This window comes from Balaenoptera musculus, chromosome 1 (genome assembly GCF_009873245.2).
Source record: "Balaenoptera musculus isolate JJ_BM4_2016_0621 chromosome 1, mBalMus1.pri.v3, whole genome shotgun sequence".
NCBI lineage: Eukaryota > Metazoa > Chordata > Mammalia > Artiodactyla > Balaenopteridae > Balaenoptera > Balaenoptera musculus.
The window spans coordinates 60,561,009-60,586,302 of record NC_045785.1 but is presented as its reverse complement, the minus strand read 5'-3'; the positions used below and the strand labels follow the sequence as shown (position 1 = coordinate 60,586,302).

Sequence of the window (25,294 nt, the reverse complement as noted above, 5' to 3'; positions counted from 1 at the left end):
CAAAAAAATACCACTGTACTTCTAATAAGTGACACTCATTTTAATAGACCCTACAAAAATACAATATTTTCAATGTCCCCATAAAACAGTTAACTTACAAATATTACTCTCAGAGCTTTGGTGACATCCATATGTGACACTATTGTGAAAATCCTAACAAAATACTTGGAACACTAGCATGTAAAGTAAATCCATTATATATATTTTAAAAAAGAGAGCTATGTGAAAATATGAGAGAGAATGCATATAACCAACTCTGGGAAATTATTCTGGAATTTCAAATTAATATTTTAATCAAATTAATGACTAATATATAAAAGAAATATTTTTAAAGGATTATAAAATGAATTTTGATCATTTATAGAGGGAAACATTTCCAATGTAAATATAACTAATTCTATACTAATTATGCTAATCTTTGTTTCCAGTGAGACAATTTAGAATTGTATATACTTTGAAACTCTGGGGGAAAAAAGGTATTTTCTCTATTTCTGCCCTCAAAAGCAGGCACAGAAATTAATAATACAGGTAGACCATGGCTCTGAGAAGTTATATTTGAAGTTTCATATTTAATTACCAAAGTTTTTTATCACCCACCATAACTTTCTAACAATAGTCTTTCTTAATGATAAATTTTATCAATACCCAAAACTCATTTTAAATGATTTAAAAGTAGCAAATTGGATAAAGCAACACACAAATAAATTCCACATTTACAAGTAAAGAAATCACAGGGGCTACAGTTTATAATCAACATAAACTTGAAAGAAATAAAGCAACACCTTTCCTGCCACCCATCATTCACTGCTTACATTTGGGGTGAAAAAGATTTATCTACAATGACCTTTAGTCTGTTTCTTAACTCTGCATGTTTTGTAATTAGCTAAAGGCATTGAACAAATTAGTTTGTCCTATTTTTATTCAGGTCCCAGAGATAAATGGCTAATTTATGAAATATTTCACTCTGTGTTATGAGAATTTAGCAAATGAATATGGAACCAAATATAAACACTTTATACCATATGTACAGTTGCTTTCATAAGGCATTATCTTGTAATTTTTATTGAAAAAGATTCAATATAGTAAAGTCTTATTTTAAGATATATTTTCTTTCTCAATCCGAGATGTTTAGTTTATGAAAATATTGTTTTTTCTCTATATTCTTTTTGTATATATGCCAACATGTACCTTGTGCTAGAAATATTTTATGGGAATTACAATTCTTTATATTTGTATTTTCTATATAAAGGCATATACAACTTTGAGGCAGTGTTTCTGATGGAGAGCAGAATTCGTAAAGAGCTTGTGTGTGCTTCCGTGCTCCGAAATTATATGAAGTCCACTTCAAGAAGAAACTTATTTGATTGAAAAAAAAAAAAAAAACCAAAACCAAAACTGCACCAATGCACAGCCAGAGGCTGACAGTTAAAATAATACATAACCACATGAACATCATATTTATATAGTTAACATTTTTAAGGATGACCAGTGCTAACATATAGTATTATACATTTGGCACTAATGTTTGCCATTGGTCCAGCAATTGGCAAAATTTGTCTCTATGTATAAATTTATTTTTGAACATTAGGTCTGGCTAGACGTATCTTCACTATTTATAAAAAATATTTAGACAGTAAGCTCACGTTGAATAACTAGGTCTACTGTGTTCTGGAAACTCTTCAGTAGTAATACAGCTTTTTCATGTTCCATATGTACAAAACTATGTCCATTTGCCTGTAAACACACAAATAAAACAGGGCAATCAATGTAAGATACTTGTTTATCACATTATCATTGTTTCTAACAATAAAATTCAAGGGAGTATTGAGCAACCAAAAGCCATGTGTTTTTAAAATTCACAGCAGAATTGCAATTATGGAAACAACTAATTTCACCCAGCTTCAACTCAATTTATTAATTCAACAAATATTTATCAAGTATCTAGTGTATCCTACTTAGGATTGTCCTAGTATAGTCCTGGTCACTGTGCTAATCATAGAGGCATACTGGTCAGTAACAGACAGATACATTTGAAATACGATAGTTATTTTGTTGTTGTTCTGATTTGTTTGCAGGAACTTAGTTGAGATGGTTCGGAAGTGTTCATAGGACCACTGCCTTTTTGTTGCATAATCACTGATATAAACCCATCAACATGGTCAAATGTTTCACTCATGTAAACCATATAGTATAGTTAAATCTTATTTTGATCCACTGAAAAGTTCTTAATTTACACATTTTTATATTAAAAAGATAATTTTTATTTCCCTCATTGTTGAATGCAAATGTATTCATTATTTATACCAGTGGTTCTCAATCCCATCCAGAAATGAATTAATTTCTGTGTGACCTAGATTCATCTTGTTATTTTATAAATGAAAGAGCTACACCTCAGAGAGGCCAAGCAACATGACTAAGGTCACACAGCTAAGCTAGGGCTGAGTCATCTGATACCATAATATTCTTATTATTTCTCTCAATACTTCACTGACATCATAACACTACAATTGTTTCTAGTGATTTGAACTGATATTTCATTGATCATGATAAAATAATCAACATTTTCCCTTTAAAATTGTTGCTATATCACCTCCTACCATAATTTTTTTCTTTACAGTGTTTGCAAAGCTGTAATTCTCATTCAGATTCCTAACAGGTTTAATTTAACTTATTCGAGTACTGGTAAAAATAACATTTAGTCCTAAATTTGGATCTACCAAAATGCTAAATCTCTCATTCTTATAGTTTTAACTCTGGCTTAATTGTGTTGTTGTAGTTACATGTGAACTATCTCAAAAGTAGAAAGACTAAGTCAGACTATCTGCTAGGGCAATGAGACTTGAGAGGAAATAAATTAAAAAGGAGAAAACTTTTAGGGTAGAATCAATAGATTTGGCATCTGATTGGACAAGGGTATAAAAACAAACAAGAATCAAACTGTGATGCCTTTAACAGAAAATGGAAACCTTGGAGGAACAGCAGGCTTAGTTGGGAAGACAACGGAGTTTGTGGTACTGACGACACATGCAAGGAAAATGTTGCACATATATTTAGAAATAAGAGACTGGAGTTCAGGAAGGAGGTCAAGGTGGCAGCATTAGAAACAGAAGTGAGGTTTTACCGCACTCTGGTACTTACCACATGGAATGCTGAGAGAATTATCAGAGAATAAGTTTAAAAGGGAGCATTGTGAAAGAAGGGAAATCTAACTAGGGGAGCAGGATGGAGCCATGGCTTTGGATGTGTAGAATAGAACTTAAAGACAGTGTTTGCCATTGACCTGGACATCTAGGTAAATTTGTCTGAAGTGAGGGAGGGAAAGGTGAAACGGGGCCCAATCCTTCCTGCTAGAGGATGGCAGAAAGCAGCCGCCAGCCTGATGGCTGAACTAAAGAACGAGGATACCAATGCATTGAGGGGAGGGAACAGGAAAACTGGCAGGAGGAGAGCTGGAAAGGGTCATCCTGAAGGCGATCAAGGTAGAGGGCTCATAAAGGTAGCAGGAAATCCAAGAGGATCAGGTATTTCCTAGTGGCTTCAATTAACCCTAGTTTTCTGAGGCACAGAGGAAAGAGCAGAGAAAAAGCATAGCTTGATTAATTCTGTCCTGGAATCTGGGTCTGTTTCCAAGAAACAAGGCTTCAAGGTGTTCAGACCCACAGTCCAGGTTCTGATTCAAGGCTAGGGAGACTCCTTGTATAAATTAGCTTTTCATATTGCTTTAAAGCATTGGCTTTTAGTTTTCATGCTTTGTAAGTACAAATGATAGTTATATAGTTGGAAACACAAAGAGTTGATTTCCCAGAAGGAAATAAGCGGGTTGATAAATTAGACCACTATGTCAAATAAACATTAGGACTCTACCTGTAATTCTAGTCCCCAGAAATGTTTTGGCTCTAAGCCAGAATTTTGGTGAATCTCAAGAGGCTTATTTAAAAGACCACAACTAGGGAGTGCCTGGGAATGGCTTCAAATTACCGAAAGGATTCTGAAAGATCAGAAAGCAAATTATTTTAGAAAGTTTATTAAAGATTAAATGAGTTAATATATGTTAACTGCTTAGGACAAGGCCTGACACACTGTAAACGATCAATAAATGTTAGCTACTACTATTAATATTACTTCACTATTACTTTCTTGAATTTAAGAAATACAATTTTCATTAAGCCATAAGAGTAGAAGGACGAAATGTCAGAGGAAGGAACTGTTTAGTTAACCTTAACTTTTTTTTAAAGATGAAAATGTGAGGATCAGAGAGTTACACGAAATATCCAAGCTCACACAGCTAGTGGCTAGATGGGAATTTATGTCACAACTCTCTGTATCTTGACACAATTCATTTCATTGGTGTTGTGAGGTTGAAACAAATGTTTTAGGTTCATTAAATGAATTCACTTGTTAAGATTAATTGCCTTATTTCTTGATATGGAACATTATGGTAGGCCTGATACCAGGGGAGGTAATGACAGAGGGGTTTGAATGGAAGGAGAAGATAGAATCTCAGTTCTAGAGAACTTTCTTTTATATTCTTAGAACAGAAGGGCCAAGAGAATTTATATCGTATTTGTTCAAATGAATATGGCTATCTGGCTTACATCTTAGGTGGTTCAGACAGGGAATCAGACAATTATGTTACTACATGTGAGCAGGGCTTTTCCAATTAACATGAAGTTCAGAAAAATCACAATATTTCAACTAGAAAGGTTTTGTGGTTGTTTCATATGTGTGAATAGAAGAGCTTAGGAAATAAAGGAGGATACTATTTAATATTAATTGCAGAGTATAAATCTGATGATGCTTTGAAACGTAAATGTGTATAATCTACATTTATGCATTTGACATTTTGAATATGTGTATAATATAAATACAAAAGATGATTTGAAGAACAAATGTTATATTAATAAAGTTTAAAATATGTTGCCACATTTGGCTACATATATGTTTTATATAAACACACAGACTATCATGGATTATAATAAAATGTGTGCAATTTTGAGGAAACTGCAACTTAAGTGAATGGCTTAAGTCAAAATGAAGTTAATAAGAAAACAATCTATGAAAGAAAAGATATTCTAAAAATTTTATGCTTCAAGAATATATAATTAATGGATTTCTGGCTTTAGCTGATTTGAAGTATAAAGGATCATTTTACAATAGTTTTTATGTTTTTTCCAGAAGGTATCCTTCCTTGTTTTAATTCCACTTGACATCTGTGCCACAAAAGGTTTTTTAATTGCCCCTTTGCATGATTTAGACATGACAAGATGGAAGGTTAATGAAAATAACATTTGCAATTCTAACAAAAAGTAGACCTTTGCGATTATAGCTCATCAATTTACTGTAAAACGTAGTCCGTTTCTGGATTTCATCCTCTTATTCCTTCCTGAATTTATCTTTGATTTCCTTCTGCTAAATGTTTTGTCAAGTGGATAAATTATGGATGTTTATATCACAGAAATTCTCCAGAGGATGTTGTAATTCTCCCAGGAATTCTGTTGTATTCTGATTATTCAAAGCTCTAAATTTAAAAACTAGTTTCTGAGAAGGCTTGGCCACAAAATTGGTGGGATTACCCAATAAGAAGGACAGCATGATTCTTTTAAGAATCCGAAAGAGAAATGGGATTAGAGACTTGGTGTATGATTTTAAATTGATTTAAACTAACCCTCAAGGGACAAACATTTAAAGGCCCAGTATACATGTATCTTGTATGTTAGATATACATTAGTACATTAATATGTATCCTTTGAATACCTATAGCTCTTGGGATGAGGGAAAATGAAAATATAGAGCAACCATATTAGAGTTATTGGGCAAGCCTTCATGTTTTCTAATCCTGACAGCCAGACATTATGAGACCAAACAGTGGGAATCTTAGGTAATTATAATTATGTTTCACATTAACCACCTGGAATTTCCCATTGCAGAATTTTAATCTGATAGAGTAGTCTCATTAAATATTACGATATATTTAGGGCTGAGTATACTGTATAAGCAGTACTCCAATAACTGTATGCCAAGTCATTTGAAAAATTTTCCTATCAAAAAATCTGACCTACAGACCTTAAATTCTTAGAGAGTTCCAATGAAAAATTTACACTGCACTTCTTAAATGTGAGGAAGTTTGAAGTCCCAAGTGGCTTTTACTGTAGTATTAAAAAATATTCATGGCAATAGAATTAGAAATGAAAAAGGAGAAGTAACAACTGACACTGCAGAAATACAAAGGATCCTGAGAGATTACTACAAGCAACTATATGCCAATAAAATGGACAACCTGGAAGAAACGGACAAATTCTTAGAAATGCACAACCTTCCGAGACTGAACCAGGAAGAAATAGAAAATATAAACAGACCAATCACAAGCATTGAAATTGAAACTGTGATTAAAAATCTTCCAACAAACAAAAACCCAGGACCAGATGGCTTCACAGGCGAATTCTATCAAACATTTAGAGAAGACCTAACACCTATCCTTCTCAAACTCTTCCAAAATATAGCAGAGGGAGGAACACTCCCAAACTCATTCTATGAGACCACCATCACCCTGATACCAAAACCAGACAAAGATGTCACAAAGAAAGAAAACTACAGGCCAGTATCACTGATGAACATAGCTGTAAAAATCCTCAACAAAATACTAGCAAACAGAATCCAACAGCACATTAAAAGGATCATACACCATGATCAAGTGGGGTTTATCCCAGGAATGCAAGGATTCTTCAATATATGCAAATCAATCAATGTGATACACCATATTAACAAATTGAAGGAGAAAAACCATATGATCATCTCAATAGATGCAGAGAAAGCTTTTGACAAAATTCAACACCCATTTATGATAAAAACTCTCCAGAAAGTAGGCATAGAGGGAACTTACCTCAACATAACAAAGGCCATATATGACAAACCCACAGCCAACATCGTCCTCAATAGTGAAAAACTGAAACCATTTCCACTAAGATCAGGAACAAGACAAGGTTGCCCACTCTCACCACTCTTATTCAACATAGTTTTGAAAGTTTTAGCCACAGCAATCAGAGAAGAAAAAGAAATAAAAGGAATCCAAATCAGAAGAGAAGAAGTAAAGCTGTCACTGTTTGCAGATGACATGATACTATACATAGAGAATCCTAAAGATGCTACCAGAAAACTACAAGAGTTAATCAATGAATTTGGTAAAGTAGCAGGATACAAAATTAATGCACAGAAATCTCTTTCATTCCTATACACTAATAATGAAAAATCTGAAAGTGAAATTAAGAAAACACTCCCATTTACCATTGCAACAAAAAGAATAAAATATCTAGGAATAAACCTACCTAAGGAGACAAAAGACCTGTATGAAGAAAATTATAAGACACTGATGAAAGAAATTAAAGACGATACAAATAGATGGAGAGATATACCATGTTCTTGGATTGGAAGAATCAACATTGTGAAAATGACTCTACTACCCAAAGCAATCTACAGATTCAATGCAATCCCTATCAAACTACCACTGGCATTTTTCACAGAACTAGAAAAAAATATTTCACAATTTGTATGGAAACACAAAAGACCCCGAATAGCCAAAGCAATCTTGACAAAGAAAAATGGAGCTGGAGGAATCAAGCTTCCTGACTTCAGACTATACTACAAAGCTACAGTAATCAAGACAGTATGGTACTGGCACAAAAACAGAAATATAGATCAATGGAACAGGATAGAAAGCCCAGAGATAAACCCATGCACATATGGTCACCTTATCTTTGATAAAGGAGGCAAGAATATACAGTGGAGAAAAGACAGCCTCTTCAATAAGTGGTGCTGGGAAAACTGGACAGCTGCATGTAAAAGAATGAAATTAGAACACTTCCTACCACCATACACAAAAATAAGCTCCAAATGGATTAAAGACCTAAATGTAAGGCCAGACACTATCAAACTCTTAGAGGAAAACATAGGCAGAACACTCTATGACATAAATCACAGCAAGATCCTTTTTGACCCACCTCCTAGAGAAATGGAAATAAAAACAAAAATAAACAAATGGGACCTAATGAAACTTAAAAGCTTTTGCACAGCAAAGGAAACCATAAACAAGACGAAAAGACAACCCTCAGAATGGGAGAAAATAGTTGCAAATGAAGCAACTGACAAAGGATTAATCTGCAAACTTTACAAGCAGCTCATGCAGCTCAATATCAAAAAAACAAACAACCTAATCCAAAAATGGGCAGAAGACCTAAATAGACATTTCTCCAAAGAAGATATACAGATTGCCAACAAACACATGAAAGAATGCTCAACATCATTAATCATTAGAGAAATGCAAATCAAAGCTACAATGAGATATCATCTCACACTGGTCAGAATGGCCATCATCAAAAAATCTACAAACAATAAATGCTGGAGAGGGTGTAGAGAAAAGGGAACCCTCTTGCACTGTTGGTGGGAATGTAAATTGATACAGCCACTATGGAGAACAGTATGGAGGTTCCTTAGAAAACTAAAAATAGAAGTACCATACGACCCAGCAATCCCACTACTGGGCATGTACCCTGAGAAAACCATAATTCAAAAAGAGTCATGTACCAAAATGTTCATTGCAGCTCTATTTACAATAGCCAGGACATGGAAGCAACCTAAGTGTCCATCAACAGATGAATGGATAAAGAAGATATGGCACATATATACAATGGAATATTACTCAGCCATAAAAAGAAATGAAATTGAGTTATTTGTAGTGAGGTGGATGGACCTAGAGTCTGTCATACAAAGTGAAGTAAGTCAGAAAGAGAAAAACAAATACCGTATACTAACACATATATATGGAATCTAAAAAAAAAAAAGGAAAAGAAAAAAAAAAAGGTCATGAAGAACCTAGGGGCAAGATGGGAATAAAGACACAGACCTACTAGAGAATGGACTTGATGATATGGCGAGGGGGAAGGGTAAGTTGGGACAAAGTGAGAGAGTGGCATGGACATATATACACAACCAAACATAAAATAGATAGCTAGTGGGAAGCAGCCGCATAGCACAGGGAGATCAGCTCGGTGCTTTGTGACCACCTAGAGGGGTGGGATAGGGAGGGTGGGAGGTAGGGAGACGCAAGAGGGAGGAGATATGGGGACATATGTATATGTATAACTGATTCACTTTGTTATAAAGCAGAAACTAGCACACTATTGTAAAGCAATTATACTCCAATAAAGATGTTAAAGAAATATTCATGGAATAAAACGTAAATAAGAATTTCTCTTCTGTCTTAAGTGCACACCTGTAATGCAGCTTGAATGTTTCATGAATTCAGGCTCAAAAAAAGACATGGCAAAATAGAAGAGACTCAACTGAAGACTTTGTCCATTATTTGTATAGAAAGTCAGGCATGGAACTGGTAATAAATAGTAATCCTGAGGATATTTACTTATTTATCTGCTTTGACTTTATAATGCCTGTTTTCTTCTAAACGACCATGTGGAGTGAGCATCTCTAAAAAATGACTTCCCTATCTTGGTTTGCAAGCAGTTCCCCAACAAGCTGCACTTTATTTCTGTACTTTACCACAAAAGGAACTGCAAAATCAGCCTCTCACTTTCAGGGAACTCTTTGTAGCCAGGTTGGTCTCTGTTTTGGTGGAGAGCTTGCTGTTAAGAGAAAACAGACTGGGAGTTGATTTTGTTGCGTGTTTGAAGTCAGCTTTTTCCTGTTCTCTTCCTCCATTTTCTGCTCTGTGTAATTTTGGGCATGTCTACTTCCTGGGCTAGGTGTGTAAAGGTAGAACCTTAGTTCTATTTCCTTGTTGCAGTGTTCACGCGGCTTGGCATAACACTTTGTACATTGTGGGCATTTAATGCATATTTGCCAAATCAGGAAATGGAAAATGTGATGCAATCAGTAAAATTTGCTCCAGGAGAATCAGTGTTGTATAATGGAAGAAGCTCAAATGAACTATTTAACCTCTGTCAACAACAGATACCTTGCAGGGTTGTTGTGTGTTCTAAATGACACAAGATGGGTACTTAATTGATGTTATTTTTATTTCAGCCAAATTATGGAAGTTAGAGCCAGCTTAATGAACTTAATTTGTCTTTATTGTTTTTCATGTTTCACTTAGTACCTAAATATTATTTTTTTGATTTGCAAAAAGTATTTACTCCGTCTCTAATAGTTATCTGTGCTGAACTTTATACACTACGAACAAACCAAATGGATAAAGGTATGCAGTGAAACTGGCATATAAAATCATACACGTTTTAAAAATTATTTTTGGTTATCTTCTAACCAAATGCTATTTAAAAATATTTGCACATGTATTTTATCATTATAAGCAATAATTTCTCTGAACACTAAGAGTTACATGATGCTGAACCCACCCCCCTACCCTCCCACCCACCTTTCCCCAAACCTCTCCGATGTTTTTGATTTTCAACCAGCAAATAAGATCAACAATAGAAAAGTGTTAACTTATTTAGCCTTGTTGGGAAATGCTTTAGTGAAATTTCCAAATACTTTATTTCTTTAAGGGCCCCACACTTCATTTTAACCATAACAAAAATTTCTCCTCTTTACTTTTTGTAGTCTTTTTGGGGGAGAAATTTTAAAGAATTCAGAGAAATAAACATACTCTAACCCATTCTTAGTGACTCATAATAATAACTATGAACATGAACACTCTCTGAATGAAGCCGTGGACCCAGTTAGTTGCTTCTACTAGAGATATTCCCCCAAGTGTGTTCTGTGGAAGTGGCTAATTGATGTTGTTGGTCAAGAGGGCTGCACGGTTAAATATGTTGGGATATATCATTTTGTACAATTTTTCAGGTTCTTAATATGCTTACAACGTTGTGAAATTCTGAAACAAAGGATTGAATCTGAGGTGGCTCTGAACTTATTTGAGTAAGGAACTCTTTTTAAAAAAGATATTTTAAAAGATTCCATTAGGAAACACTATTCTATACTGAATGACTCTGTTGTACTTTTTGAATTTCTTTTCTTTCTTTTAAAAGATGTTTCTCTCTCTTCCTGGACAGTGAAACTGTCAGCTATGACTTCTTGCTTCTGGCAATGTGCCTGGATCCAGAGGCTTTCCCCTCGGTGGTCTGAAAAACTAGGTAAAAGACTACATGTATGAAATAAAGTCTCTCTTATGAGTAAAAGCCATGAGATTTAGTGCATGGAATTTGTGACACTTATTATGGCTTCTCAGTAGCACTTTGTTTGTTTAAAGTTGTTGAATAAATAAACTTTAGCTAAGTAAGATAATACCGTTAGCAGCTAACCACACGTACTTGTCATTAAAAGAGGTACAAAACTTCCATTCAGATAAGGAAGGTTTGATTTAGTAATTGTATACAGATATAGCACCGTGTATCAGTATACAACTGACCCAGCCATCCATTGACATTTACTTTGTTTAGACTTCTGAGAAGTTAAACTTTTTCTTCCCATTCTGGACCTGGACAGCTTGTAACTCACTATCTCCTTCTCACCTCCGTCCCCGCTCCAGGCCATATCTATATTGAATTCTCTAACTCAGTGAGAAACTTTAAAATCTTAGGGTTTTCTTTCTTCACACCTGGGGTCCCTCTCCCCTCTCACTGTACTCCACACTCACCCGTTCTGGCATAAGGCTCTCACCTCTGCTCCTGAAGACAGATGCCAGTCTAGCCCATGGGTATTCTTCCTCCTACTCATCCTCTTTTTCTCCTCTCTGTTAAGCCTGGAGTAATTCCTGCTCCATCAAGAGTAAACTGTCTTGGTAGCATGCTCTGACCCAAACAACCTACCAACAATTAACTGAAACTTGACAGACATATTTGTTGAGAGAGATTTCTCGACTTGTCTCTGTGAATTGGAGGACCAAGGTGTTTCAAGACTAAAAAAAAAAAGTGGGCTTCCCTGGTGACGCAGTGGTTAAGAATCCACCTGCCAATGCAGGGGACACGGGTTCGAGTCCTGGTCTGGGAAGATCCCACATGCCGCGGAGCAGCTAAGCCGGTGTACCACAACTACTGAGTCTGCACTCTAGAGCCCATGAGCCACAACTACTGGAGCCCGTGCTCTGCAACAAGAGAAGCCACCGCAATGAGAAGCCCGTGCGCCACAACGAAGAGTAGCTCCCATTCATTGCAACTAGAGAAAAGTCCGTGCCCAGCAACAAAAACCCAACTCAGCCAAAAATAAATAAATAAAATAAATAAATTTATTTTAAAAAAAAGCGACATATCAGGTTTGTTCGAATTATCATCTCTTTGATTATTCTATTTTGGTATCTTCGAGATATAGCCATAGACCAGGAATATACTTTGGATTACAAATTCCAAACTCTTAAAATTATTGCAAAGTAGAACTGGATGTCATAAACTAATTATGAATAATATAATTTCTCTTCTGTCAAAGTTAGGCTCTTGTCTTGGGAAGGGGTGGGGGCAGGTAAATGAAGAGGATAGGGATTGACTACCATGATAAACTAGAATACAATATACTTACAAGTGAGCTGTAGGCTACAACTGTGAGTCATGTTAACTATCAAGTACAATATAATCTTTTTTTCCAGTCTATTCATCTTTTCAACAGAGTAACTATAATTAATAGATATTCTATATTTAAATATATTTTAAATTGTAAAATGTATAATGAATTAGACTGAATTTTTTAACTGCAAAGAACATTAGAAAAAAGAAACTATGATGTTAAATCAACAAAACTGCCACTTCAAAAATGGTCAGATATGGGCAAATTCACACGGCTCAATTGAATAACATTTTTTATGCTCCATGTGCTTTCCCTGGTTCTCTCTCACTCTTCTGTAACTCGACTTTACAGAAGGTAAGGCTTTGAGGAGTCAGTTGCCCTAGCACAGTGCTCTTTCCTCATGCCACACTGTCTTAAACCAAAATGACTTCCTAAGCACAGCAAGTCATTTGAATATGCACATGAATTACAGTATCTATTCTAGGAAAATGAATAGTAAAATGACAGAATAATCATGTGAATATGTTTTAATTAACATCATCCCTTAATACACACATCTTCATGTAACTCAAATAACATGCTCATAATACCATAGCAGAATAAGAAGAGAATAGTGGGTAAAAAGATTTACAGAAAAAAAAAAAGAGATAGCTCTTATGTAACAAATTATGGGTTTGGGGGAAATTTGGGAAAGGTATATCTCTTGCTATTTTATATCTCTTTTGCTACTTGCTATTGGGTTGGATCAAACCCAGTAACTGCCATCACTTAAAGGGGAGCTCATTCATTGTTTTTGTTTTTTCCTTTTACCTTGATTTTCCAGGTTGTATGCTTTCATAAAGATTTGTAAATAAATTTGCTCCAGTGAGGATATATTCTAATGATCTTGTAAGTAACAGATAACTCAATGTTATAAACTCATTTTTTCCAGTGTTCTTTAAACTAAGAGCCACAGTATTATAAAGAGACAAAAATATAATTTGCTCTCTTAGCATCTGATGTTGGCAATGATTTCAGTTTAGAATTAGCCATTTTTATTTCCTTCAGAAAATATAATTGGCCACTTGTGCTTTTTAACTAGTATGAATGAAACTGTAAATACAGCAATTTGTTTGATTAAGGTCTATGGGCATTTTTCTTTTACTGAAAATTGACTTTGATTTTATTGTACTAGATACAAATAACTTCTATAGCAAAAATAAAATGTTACATCCTTGATAGTCATTTGTGGAGAGAAGAGAAAACCCAGGTGCAGCTCTTCTGCAGTTTTTGTGACTTTTAACTGATTTGGCTTATAATTCCTTCCTACTTCTTGCATTGGGAATTCATTTCTCTGTGCACTTTGCTGTTTCTGTATACATCTCAGGGACTAGAAATACTAAACCCTCATTTCCCCACATATAACCCTTTTAGAATTTCACAGCCAGAAGTGTATTCTAACCCTGCAACTAGATATTACCTTAATTCTCATTTCCTTTTGCAGGATGTCTATATCTATATCTGTATCTGTAGCTCTCTATCTATATAACATTTTTATACCCATTTAAATATTTCTGAATTTGGAAGGAAAAGTCTTTCTTTTGCTCCCTCTGTCATGGATGAAGGCAAAGTCCCCACACTTGTTTCAAGCTATGGAAGGCTTCTCTACCCAGCTTGGCATTCTAATAGATCAGAGATCTCAGATGAACTGGCTTCATTTTTTACAGACTCTGAGATTCAAAATAATTTCTTTGAAATTCAGTAGAGAAAAAAACTAGCCATTTCCTTTCCTAAACAGCAGCATGTACCAATTGTTAGGGAGTTACGTTGTCAGTTTATTCTTAGCCGTTTTTCGTGGAAATTGATAAAATTATTGAACAGTTGAATTTTTGAGCTGGGGGACCTTAGCTGTAGTATAAACTCATTTTACATATAATGAATGTGAGTTCTCTAGACATGATATAAAATGCTTAAGATCAAAGGGCTAGCTAGGCAATTAAAAAATATAGAACTTCAATAATAAAGTGGTAAAGAAAATATTTAGATTTTATGTGTCTTTTTTTTGTTTCAATGTTTTAACTCAAAAGACCAGCTGCTGGTTTGGTCTTCTGCTTGCATGGAATTGACTTGGACCTTTTGGATGGTATTTCTCCTGTGACATTGCCAAAGGTTGGAGCAACCCACAGTCTTTTCAGATAATTATCATTTTTGAAAACTTGAGTTTTCATGATCTTGCTAGTTAGTTTAAAATATGTGTGAGAATAAAATGCTAAGACAATTTATCTATATAGGGTTTCTACATTTCTGGGATCTTTGAGAGAGTTCAATAAATAGAAGGTAGAAGATCTCCTCAGAGCTGAGTTGAGTGGGGCCCTTGCATTCTGGTAACTATCTGCATAGCCAGTCTGACCAGAAGGCACCTGCGTTCTCAGTGTCCCTAAATCTTCAATTTATTATGTTGAACCATTTTATAATTTCTCCAAATGATCGAATCTCTGTAATGTCAGATAGTTCCATGCAGTTACACAGTGGAAAATTTCTGGGGTCATAACTCAAAATATTGAATCTTAAATAAATTGATGATACTTAAGAGCCTTGTGCTGTGATGTAGGAAATTATTAAGTGGAAGTGAATTAAGAGAGAAGGACAAAGAAAGCAAAATGGATGAGGTTATACCAAGCATGTACTTAACTGTTTACTGGAGGGATCCTTTTTTGATATGCAGAGCCTTAAGTTAGGGAAATGTCTTTTTCCATCACACAATACATTTAAAAAAGTCACCTTGTATACAGCTAAACTTTTGTTCAAACATCTCAGCAGGGAGAGTAGAGAGATATAACCAGGTGTTTCGCATTATTCAAACAGTAATAAGCTTACTGTTGAGAAATCAAACATGGACAGTCTCTTCTCCCTCATCTAAAGTCACATAGATACCCTATTTGGGTACTTCATTATTCTTACTTACACTTGATACTTATGCATAGATTCCTGTATGTATCAATTCTTCTTTCATTCCCAAAATAACACCATTCATTTAAACAAAAATATTCAGAACACCTGCCATGTGCCAGGTAATGGGGATGTTCTAATGTTCTATAGGTCTGAAATGGTTTCTGACCTGCCTCTCAACCCCAAAACAATAAAGACAAATAAGAAATGTAAGAAGAACTTATGTTCAATCACTTAATTCAAGTCATTCAGCTTAAAAACTTGGGTACATATCTGTTTCAGTGTTGGCCTTAGAAAGCATTGCTTTTTATGTCTTACCTGAAGGATCTTATCACCAGGCTGCAGCAGGTTGGATGCTGGTCCATCAGGCTGAACCCTAGTAACAAAGATACCCTATAAGTCAGAAGTAACAGAGGTTAGGATTCTATTTTCAAGAACTAGATCTACTTAAAAACTTTTTCATTCACATAGAAAACAGTGAAAACAGATTAAAAACAGTTTACACATGTGAGGTTAAAATATTATTATAGTATTTTAAGCAAGGCACCACCCTCTAAATCAAGTTTAAGAAAAGCAACATTTTTACTTGCACAAAAATGCTCATATTGTTTTTAAAGTGCACTTATGATTTATAAATTAATTTCATGGCATAGTCTTGATTTCTTTCTTAAATAATTTGATATATGGTTCTAAACCATCTTTTGTGTAATTTTGTATAACTTCTGAAGTTGTCTTAAGTTATTCCTCATTGAAAATGTCTCCTATCTGATAGGTTGTAAATTCAACATACACTTTAAAAACCTTACTAGAATTACATATAAGACTGGTTTATTTTAATGAGTATTACTTTATATGTTACTGAGAATTTTAAAGTAAAATGAACAAGTTAAACATAAGAAAATTCCAACGTATAAAGTTTGCATCTACATAGTTACAAAATTCCTAAATTGATTTAGTTTATAAAAAAGTCAAATTAATTTTACTGATCATGTACACAAAGCAAACACTTATTGAATGTCTACCATATGCTAGGCCTTGATTGTTGGTGTTATAGAGATATACAGAATATATTTTTTGTCTTCAGTGAGCTCACTATATAGTAGAAGAAAAGTCAAGAAAACCGACTATAAGACAGTGTGAGAAGTGTTATGATAGAGGTAATCAATATAATAGATTATTTAAAATGTTGCATCCAGCTTAACCTTAATGTGTTGGAGCTTCTAAGAAGAGGAGATATCTGACACGGAATCATAAAGGACAAGTAAAAGGTATCCACACAGAAAAGGAAAGATATTCTACACGGAAGGGATAGCACATACAAAAGTGAGAGTGCCTGTTACATTCAGGAAGCTGCAAGTAGTTCTATTATGACTGCAGTGGTTGTGGAAGGGTTCGAATGGATGTGGTTGGGAACATGGGAGAATGAACTGATGAGTGGATAAACAAAATGTGTATATCTATTCAGTGGAATATTATTTGGCAATAGAAAAGAATGAAGTACTGACAACATTGATGAACCTTGAAAACATTATGCTAAATGAAAGAAGCTAGTCACAAAAAACCACATATTGTATGATTCCATTTATATGAAATGTCAAGAAGAGGCAAATGCATAAAAATGGAAAGCAGATTAGTGTTTGCCAGGGGCTGGGAAGCAAGGGGAGTGACTGTTAATGTGTACAGATTTCTTTTTAAGGTAATAAAAGGGTTCTGGAATTAGATAGTGGTGACGGTTGCACAACTCTGTGAATATACTAAAAACCACCTAACTGTAGACTTTAAAAGGATGAATTTTATGGTATGTGAATTATATATCAATATGGCTCTTATTGTTTTTAATTCTTGAGTATTAATAGAAGATAATATTTTAATGACTTTGCCTGTTATTTAGAAAATTATCTCATTTACTGATCTGTAAACTTAATAACTCTCACTTAAACCCAATACTTTGTGTGTGTATGTCTTTGTAAATGGTTTAACAAACAGACCCTAATTAAAATATTTCTATGTGTTTTAATTTAGCATTTTAGATCTTTATGAAACATTAACTTAAGGATTTTGAATGATTTTTATCTTTCTGATTTTAACCTGTTATCTTTCCCATTCAAAGATGAAACTACAGTAGGTGTTAAAATGTTAGAAAACTGCATAACATTAACCAGTAATTTGACTTCTAGAACTTATGTTAGGGAAATAACTGGATAAGTATGCAACATGTATTTACTAATATGTTCATCACGGTATTATTTGTAATAATAAAAATTACAAATCACATGTAAATGTCTAATAACAGGGGATTGATTAAATAAATAAATTATGGTAAATGTATACAATAGAACGATATGTGGTCATTAAAAATGAAGTCCTAGATGACAGCTATAGAAGGACACTAGTGCTTAGAGAAACAAGCAAGTTATAAAACATTATGTGCGGCATAATACTATTTTTGCTGAAACATGTTTAAATGTATATTTGTGTGGGAAAATATCTGGAAGAATATACTCCTAAACATTAGCAGTGGTTGTACTGGGTAATGAGACATCATATATATGTATATTTTTTTCTTTCTTTTTGCTTTTCTGTTTTCTAATTTTTCTACAATGATTAGGCACTAATAGCATTAAGAAAATAGTAATAAAAACTTAAGAAACCTTTTAGGTTAATGGTGTCACAATTTGGTGTGATGTTCAAACAGCTAGTTACTTTGGTCAGTTCAGTTGTACAAATGGTCAGTTCAGAAGGAAAAAGAAAACTGGTTGTTTGAAAGGGACAGTTAAATAAGGCACAATGACTAATCCACCAGACCAGTGAATGGCACTGGTTGTGAAAACACATATAATCCTTACAGTCCTTTTCATACTGGGCACATAACTCTCATACTCCATCCATCCAGGAGACTGTATGAGTACTCAGTTCCCCTGGTGGTCCCCCTCTTTTGCTGTTGCAGTCTCTGTACAACAGGCAGAATGACACTGCATCTCTGGATGATGAAGGCGAAGTTGTTTTGACTATTATTTTATCCCATCAGTCAAAGTCTGTGCTACCTAGTTAATTTTGATTGCCTTTCTTCAGCTTATTGTACAGGAACAGTTTTAATAATCTTTGTATGAATCCAGACCATAGGAACTGAATTGTGGCCATCATATTGCAATGCTGAGAGGAACTAGCAACACTCCACAAACTGACTGCTGAAAGAATACCAAAGTCATGTCTCTAGCAGGTTTAATTTCAATCATCACAAAGCTCTGCAGGGTTCAACCACTGTTCTGGAGACTTGCTTTGAAGCTTTCTCTTATGGTGGCCTGAGTCTTCCTAAGCATTTATTGCTGTTTTCTAAAGCGTTAATATTTCTTTTCAATCAATAAATTTTACCAACTAAGAAATTGCTACTGCTCATTGGCATAGTTTCTCTTTCTCTCTGTCTCTTTCTCTCTCTCTCTATATATATCCTATCAGCCAGCATATTGCCACATTAGTCAAAACAGATAGCAATGAGTGTTATGTTTGATAATGGTCTGTAGCATTCATTAGTTTTGGAGGTGGAATGTTTCCCCAAAGACTGCCTGAAAAGGCCAGTGCCCTGATTTTTCACTGTATTTATGTATTGACATATAAACACTGTCATATGAAAGAGACCAAATAACTCTGAACCCATTTTTGTGGTCTCTGTTATGATGAATATTGATGAGAAATATGAAAACTTTGACACTGTTTTCAAAAAGTTCATTGTAGCAGTGTGTCACCCTTTCAACAAATTCATTTTCTTTTGAGACTTCAAAGAACACTTTGACACTGATGACAGACTTTGGTGAGGAATCATCTGACTATTTGTATTCTGAAAATTCAAACAATAACTTCCCACTGATTGGTAAAAAGCCATCTTCTAACTTCCAAGCATCAGTAAGCCATCTTGTATGTATCAAAGATCCAAATCATGGCATATGACCAATTTTATAACTCTTCGGGCAAGATCTAAATTTCTTGTAACATTTGCGGAGTGCTAAATGTGAGACAAACTATCATGCAATACATTCAAACTAGTGAAATAATCTGTATACCTAAAGTGATATAGCAAATCCATTTTGCCCAAATAAGGAAAATACCTCAGTAACTGTTTTTCAATGAGTAGTGTATATTAAGTTTTTTGCTGCTGCTATAATAAGTTACCACAAACTTAGTGGCTTAAAACACCACAGATTTATTATCTGACAGTTCTGTAGGTTAGACATTCAACTCAGGTCTCACTGGGCTACAACAAAGGTGTTGGCAGGGCTGCATTATTTCCTGGAATCTCTAGGGGAGAATGTTTCCTTGCCTTTTCGGAAAAGCTTTTAGGAAAAGTCCACATTCCTAGGCTCGTGGTCCCTTTTTTCCATTTTCAAAGCCAGCAACTGTGCATCTCTCTGACTATTCTCCTACATTCACATCTCCCTCTGACCACGGTCAAGAAAGATTCTCTGTTTTTAAGGACCTATGTGATTAGATTAGGCCTACCTGGATCCAGGATAACTTCCTCATCTCAAATTCCATAATTTAATCTCAACTGCAAAGTCCCTTTTGCCTTGTAATGTAACATATTCACAGGTTCTAGGAATTAGGATGTGGCAATCTTTGGGAGGCCATTTTTTTCTGCCTACCATATAGTGAAAGAAGTGAATAAGAGCATAGTTCTGGAGTTAGCCTGTCTGTGTTCACCATTTATAAATTGGTGACCTTGGGCAAGTTAATTAACTTTTGTGTACTTAATTTTTCCTCATCAGTAAACTGATTATAATAGTGGTTTATACCTCATAGTTATTAGATTAAGTGAGTGAACACATACAAAATACTTAGAACAGTAGATGGCACTCAGTATAGGGTCTATAAATGTTATTATAATTATTGAAAGCCTGAAGGTTGAGCTACAATCCAGGATCTTTCTTTCCAGCAAAGCCTGCAATAAGAGATTTCTGAGTCTCCCAACTGCACCAGATTTACTGTCAGAAAATTCTTCATTATTCTTAGTCTTAGAGTACATTGAAAGGCCGACATTTGTTATCTTTACCTTGAATTCCCAACAGATAAGAGGATTTGCATCTTTGATTTAGGGAAGGGGATGGGAAGAGGGCTGGAAAGTCTCTCCTGTATCATCTGTGGTTTCCTAGTGGTGGCTGTCAGTGATAATGGCTCCAATTATTGTTTACTCTGAATAATGGACATGGGTCCCAACAAGAGGGCTTTCTGATGGTTCTTAATAACTTTTAGAGGCTACTTCCTTTGGTAGCTCCAAGCCAACATCAGCTCTGTAACAATGGCTACTAGAGTCTAGTTACTGGCTAATGGCATTTCTGAGTGTGTTTCTCTAATGTTTTGCACCTCATCACCAGCTCTCATGTTCCTTAGTGGCTTGATAGCACAGTGGTTTTCCCTTAGCACCACCTCTAGAGGGCATCTCACAACAGAGCAACAAGATAAGTATTGCAGTCCTTTCCAAAGAATGCAAGTCTTTTCTCCTATCAGACACCAATATCTGGGTGTGCTTGAGACAGACACAGACACAACAGACTCATGCATCACAGAGGGACCCCCATAGGTTTGAACCAAAGCTAATCTGGAGAGCACTGGCCGGATGCTACAAATAGGCTTGATCTTTTGCCATTTCATGTTTCTTCCCCAGTTTTTAAACCAGTCTTCATATAAGTCATAAATGAAGTTTTTCCAAAAGTACCCATAATGGGTTTTTAAAAAGTTTTACTTTTCACAAGTAATTTTGTAAATGGATGAGTATGGAAGGTTTTACACAGTGTTAAAATCTGACCTTGTCTTACTGGTTACCTAGTCTCTGCACCTCTGGACGTAAACCTTGAAGGACTCAAGGTTCCTTGAAAGTTAGTCTACAAGGCCAACATTTAACATTCTAACTTTAGAGGAGAAAGGAATTTTATATGGCTTTTTAATGATGAAGGTGAATGACTGTGACAGTCTCAGCTATTGTAAATGTAGACACCAATATAGAACTTGTCTTAAGGGAATTACAACTTCAATTTGTGAAATACGCTTTTCTTTAAAATTCTGAAAAAACTTGGCTCTAGCTGATGCTAAGAAATTGGTTTCTAGGAAGGCCATATCTCAGATAAAAATTGCATACAATTACAATTACAATTCAGAACACATTGGTTATATATTATAGAATATGGTATCATGTGCTTTCATATAATTATAAAAGTTCAAAGAGCGTTTCTGGAGAAAAAACTGACCCATAAAAATAGCAAACACAGACATAGATTCAATAGCTTGCAAGGGGAAACTTTTTTTTTTTTGGCCAAATATTGGCAAATAATTTCTTTTCATGAATTGAGCAAGGTTAATATTAAGCTATGATGCAGCTCATAGAAGCAGCATTACACATACACAGTAGACTGTGTTTACTTAATCCCTGTGATTATTAGAAGACACATCAAGAATAAAGGTGTTTCAATAGCTTTACTCTCTGTGAGTCAAAGTGTGAAAACAAAATATTTTAAGGTTAATTGCTGAGAGACAAATCTTGAGCTTTGAACAATTTGCTACCTTAACAACTGAGGAATTTATATGCAGCAAGTGAAGAGATTTATCCCATGACCATTAGAAACTAAAGGAGAGGGGAGAGGGAGGAAAGGAGAGATGGAAGGAAAGGAGAGAAAGAGAAAAAAAGGAGGGCATTGGCACCTGCATATGATGATTCAGTGTATGACTGAACTTTAGCTGACAAAACAATGAAATGTAAAATCCATAAAAAATGAACAGAAAGAATTGCTTTAGAAACCTAAAAAATTTGAGCCTCAAAAGACAGAGATACAAATTATACAACTGACCAAAGTCCTCTAAAAATTTCACAAAAATCTTATGCACAGATGTTTAAAGGAATTCAAAACTCTCTTTCATTAATTTTTAAATAAAGAAATATTGAAATAAAAATCACTTGGTTACATTTGTAAAAAATAGAACTACCATATGACCCAGCAATCTCACTACTGGGCATATACCCTGAGAAAACCATAATTCAAAAAGAGACGTATCACAGTGTTCATTGCGGCACTATTTACGACAGTCAGGACATGGAAGCAATCTAAATGTCCATCAACAGATGAATGGATAAAGAAGATGTGGCACATATATACAATGGAATATTACTCAGCCATAAAAAGAAACGAAATTGAGTTATTTGTAGTGAGGTGGATGGTCCTAGAGTTTGTCATACAGAGTAAGTCAGAAAGAGAAAAACAAATAACGTATGCTAACACATATATATGGAATCTTAAAAAAAAAAAAAAGGTACTGATGAACCTAGTGGCAGGGCAGGAATAAAGACATAGACATAGAGAACAGACTTGAGGACATGGCGAGGGGGGGAGGGGGAAGCTGGGGTGAAGTGAGAGTAGCATTGACTTATATACACTACCTAATGTAAAATAGTTAGCTAGTGGGAAGCAGCAGCATAGCACAGGGAGATCAGCTCGGTGCTTTGCGATGACCTAGAGGGGTGGCATAAGGAGGATGGGAGAGAGGCTCAAGGGGGAGGGGATATGGGGATATATGTATGAATATGACTGATTCACTTTGTTGTACAACAGAAACTAACACAGTATTGTGAAGCAATTATACTCCAATAAAGATCTATTAAAAAAAATAATGCATTGGAGCAACAGGAGACTATTTAAACCCATAGAAATTGGCTATGTGATTACAAATATCTTAGTAACAACCTAATGGAGTGATCCTAACAGAAAAAATACACTTGCACCATTCTTTCATGTCATTGTAAAGATTTGTTTAGTAGCCAAAAAGAAAAATGTATATAAACATATAGTTTTCAAGATACTGCCCTTATGACTTGATAAAAACAACCAAGAAGTAAGCAGTTTATTTCCTTTTATCTGAGATTCCTGTTAGAAATGACAAATTGAATACTAAAAAATCGATTTTTTTTTTTTTAATAGTTTGATGCTGATCACCAGGCACTATTCTCTTTTGGGGAATTTGAATATAAGAGTTGAAATTATGTTTGGCTTTGATTACTTTATACAGGCGTACCTTGTTTCACTGTGCTTCACTTTATTGCACTTTGCAGACAATGCAGTTTTAAAATTGAAGGTTTATGGCAACTTTCTGTCAAGCAAGTCTATCAGCACCGTTTTTCCAACAACGTTTGCTCACTTCATGTTTCCGTGTCACATTTTGGTGAATCTTGCAATATTTCAAACTTTTTCATTATTATTCTATTTGTTATGGTGGTCTGTGATCAGTGATCTTTGATGTTATTACTACGACTTGCTGAAGAGTTAGATGATGGTTAGCATTTTTAGCAATAAAGTATTTTTTTTTTTTTTAAACATCTTTATTGAAGTATAATTGCCTTACAATAGTGTGTTAGCTTCTGCTTTATAACAAAGTGAATCAGTTATACATATACAATATGTTCCCATTTCTCTTCCCTCTTGCATCTCCCTCCCTCCCACCCTCCCCATCCCACCCCTCTAGGTGGTCACAAAGCACCGAGCTGATCTCCCTGTGCTATGTGGCTGCTTCCCACTAGCTATCTATTTTACATTTGGTAGTGTATATATGTCCATGACACTCTCTTACCCTGTCCCATCTCACCCCACCCCCTCCCCATATCCTCAAGTCCATTCTCTAGTAGGTCTGTGTCTTTATTCCCGTCTTGCCACTAGGTTCTTCATGGCCTTTTTTTTTTTTTTCCTTAGATTCCGTATATATGTGTTAGCATACTGTATTTGTTTTTCTCTTTCTGACTTACTTCACTCTGTATGACAGACTCTAACTCCATCCACCTCATTACAAATACCTCCATTTCATTTCTTTTTATGGCTGAGTAATATTCCATTGTATATATGTGCCACATCTTCTTTATCCATTCATCTGTCGATGGACATTTAGGTTGCTTCCAGGTCCTGGCTATTGTAAATAGAGCTGCAATGAACATTGTGGTACATGACACTTTTTGACCTATGGTTTTCTCAGGGTATATACCCAGTAGTGGGATTGCTGGGTCGTATGGTAGTTCTATTTGTAGTTTTTTAAGGAACCTCCATACTGTTCTCCATAGTGGCTGTATCAATTTACATTCCCACCAACAGTGCAAGAGTGTTCCCTTTCCTCCACACCCTCTCCAGCATTTATTGTTTCTAGATTTTTTGATGATGGCCATTCTGACCGGTGTGAGATGATATCTCATTGTAGTTTTGATTTGCATTTCTCTAATGATTAATGATGTTGAGCATTCTTTCATGTGTCTGTAGGCCATCTGTATATCTTCTTTGGAGAAATGTCTATTTAGGTCTTCTGCCCATTTTTGGATTGGGTTGTTCGTTTTTTTGTTATTGAGCTGCATGAGCTGCTTGTAAATCTTGGAGATTAATCCTTTGTCAGTTGCTTCATTTGCAAATATTTTCTCCCATTCTGAGGGTTGTCTTTTGGTCTTGTTTATGGTTTCCTTTGCTGTGCAAAAGCTTTTAAGTTTCATTAGGTCCCATTTGTTTATTTGTGTTCTTATTTCCATTTCTCTGGGAGCTGGGTCAAAAAGAATCTTGCTGTGATGTATGTCATAGAGTGTTCTGCCTATGTTTTCCTCTAAGAGTTTGATAGTGTCTGGCCTTACACTTAGGTCTTTAATCCATTTGGAGTTTATTTTTGTGCATGGTGTCAGGGAGTGTTCTAATTTCATACTTTTACATGTAGCTGTCCAATTTTCCCAGCACCACTTATTGAAGAGGCTGTCTTTTCTCCACTGTATATGCTTGCCTCCTTTATCAAAGATAAGGTGACCATATGTGTGTGTGTTTATCTCTGGGCTTTCTATCCTGTTCCATTGATCTATATTTCTGTTTTTGTGCCAGTACCAAACTGTCTTGATTACTGAAGCTTT

The 25,294-nt window shown here is 35.1% G+C and overlaps 1 protein-coding gene across 1 annotated transcript in view; it reads right to left on the bottom strand.

The window, feature by feature from the left end:
• Positions 1-391: 391 nt before the first annotated feature.
• LRRC7 (leucine rich repeat containing 7) overlaps positions 392-25,294 on the bottom strand; it is a 505,876-nt gene continuing 480,973 nt past the window's right edge. The window contains exons 26-27 of the mRNA XM_036841498.1: positions 15,709-15,783; positions 392-1,734 (exon numbers count right to left, since the gene is read on the bottom strand). Of these exons, the coding sequence (XP_036697393.1) occupies positions 1,627-1,734; positions 15,709-15,783 (183 nt within the window). The 3' untranslated portion in view covers positions 392-1,626. The remainder of the gene's footprint in view (positions 1,735-15,708; positions 15,784-25,294) is intronic.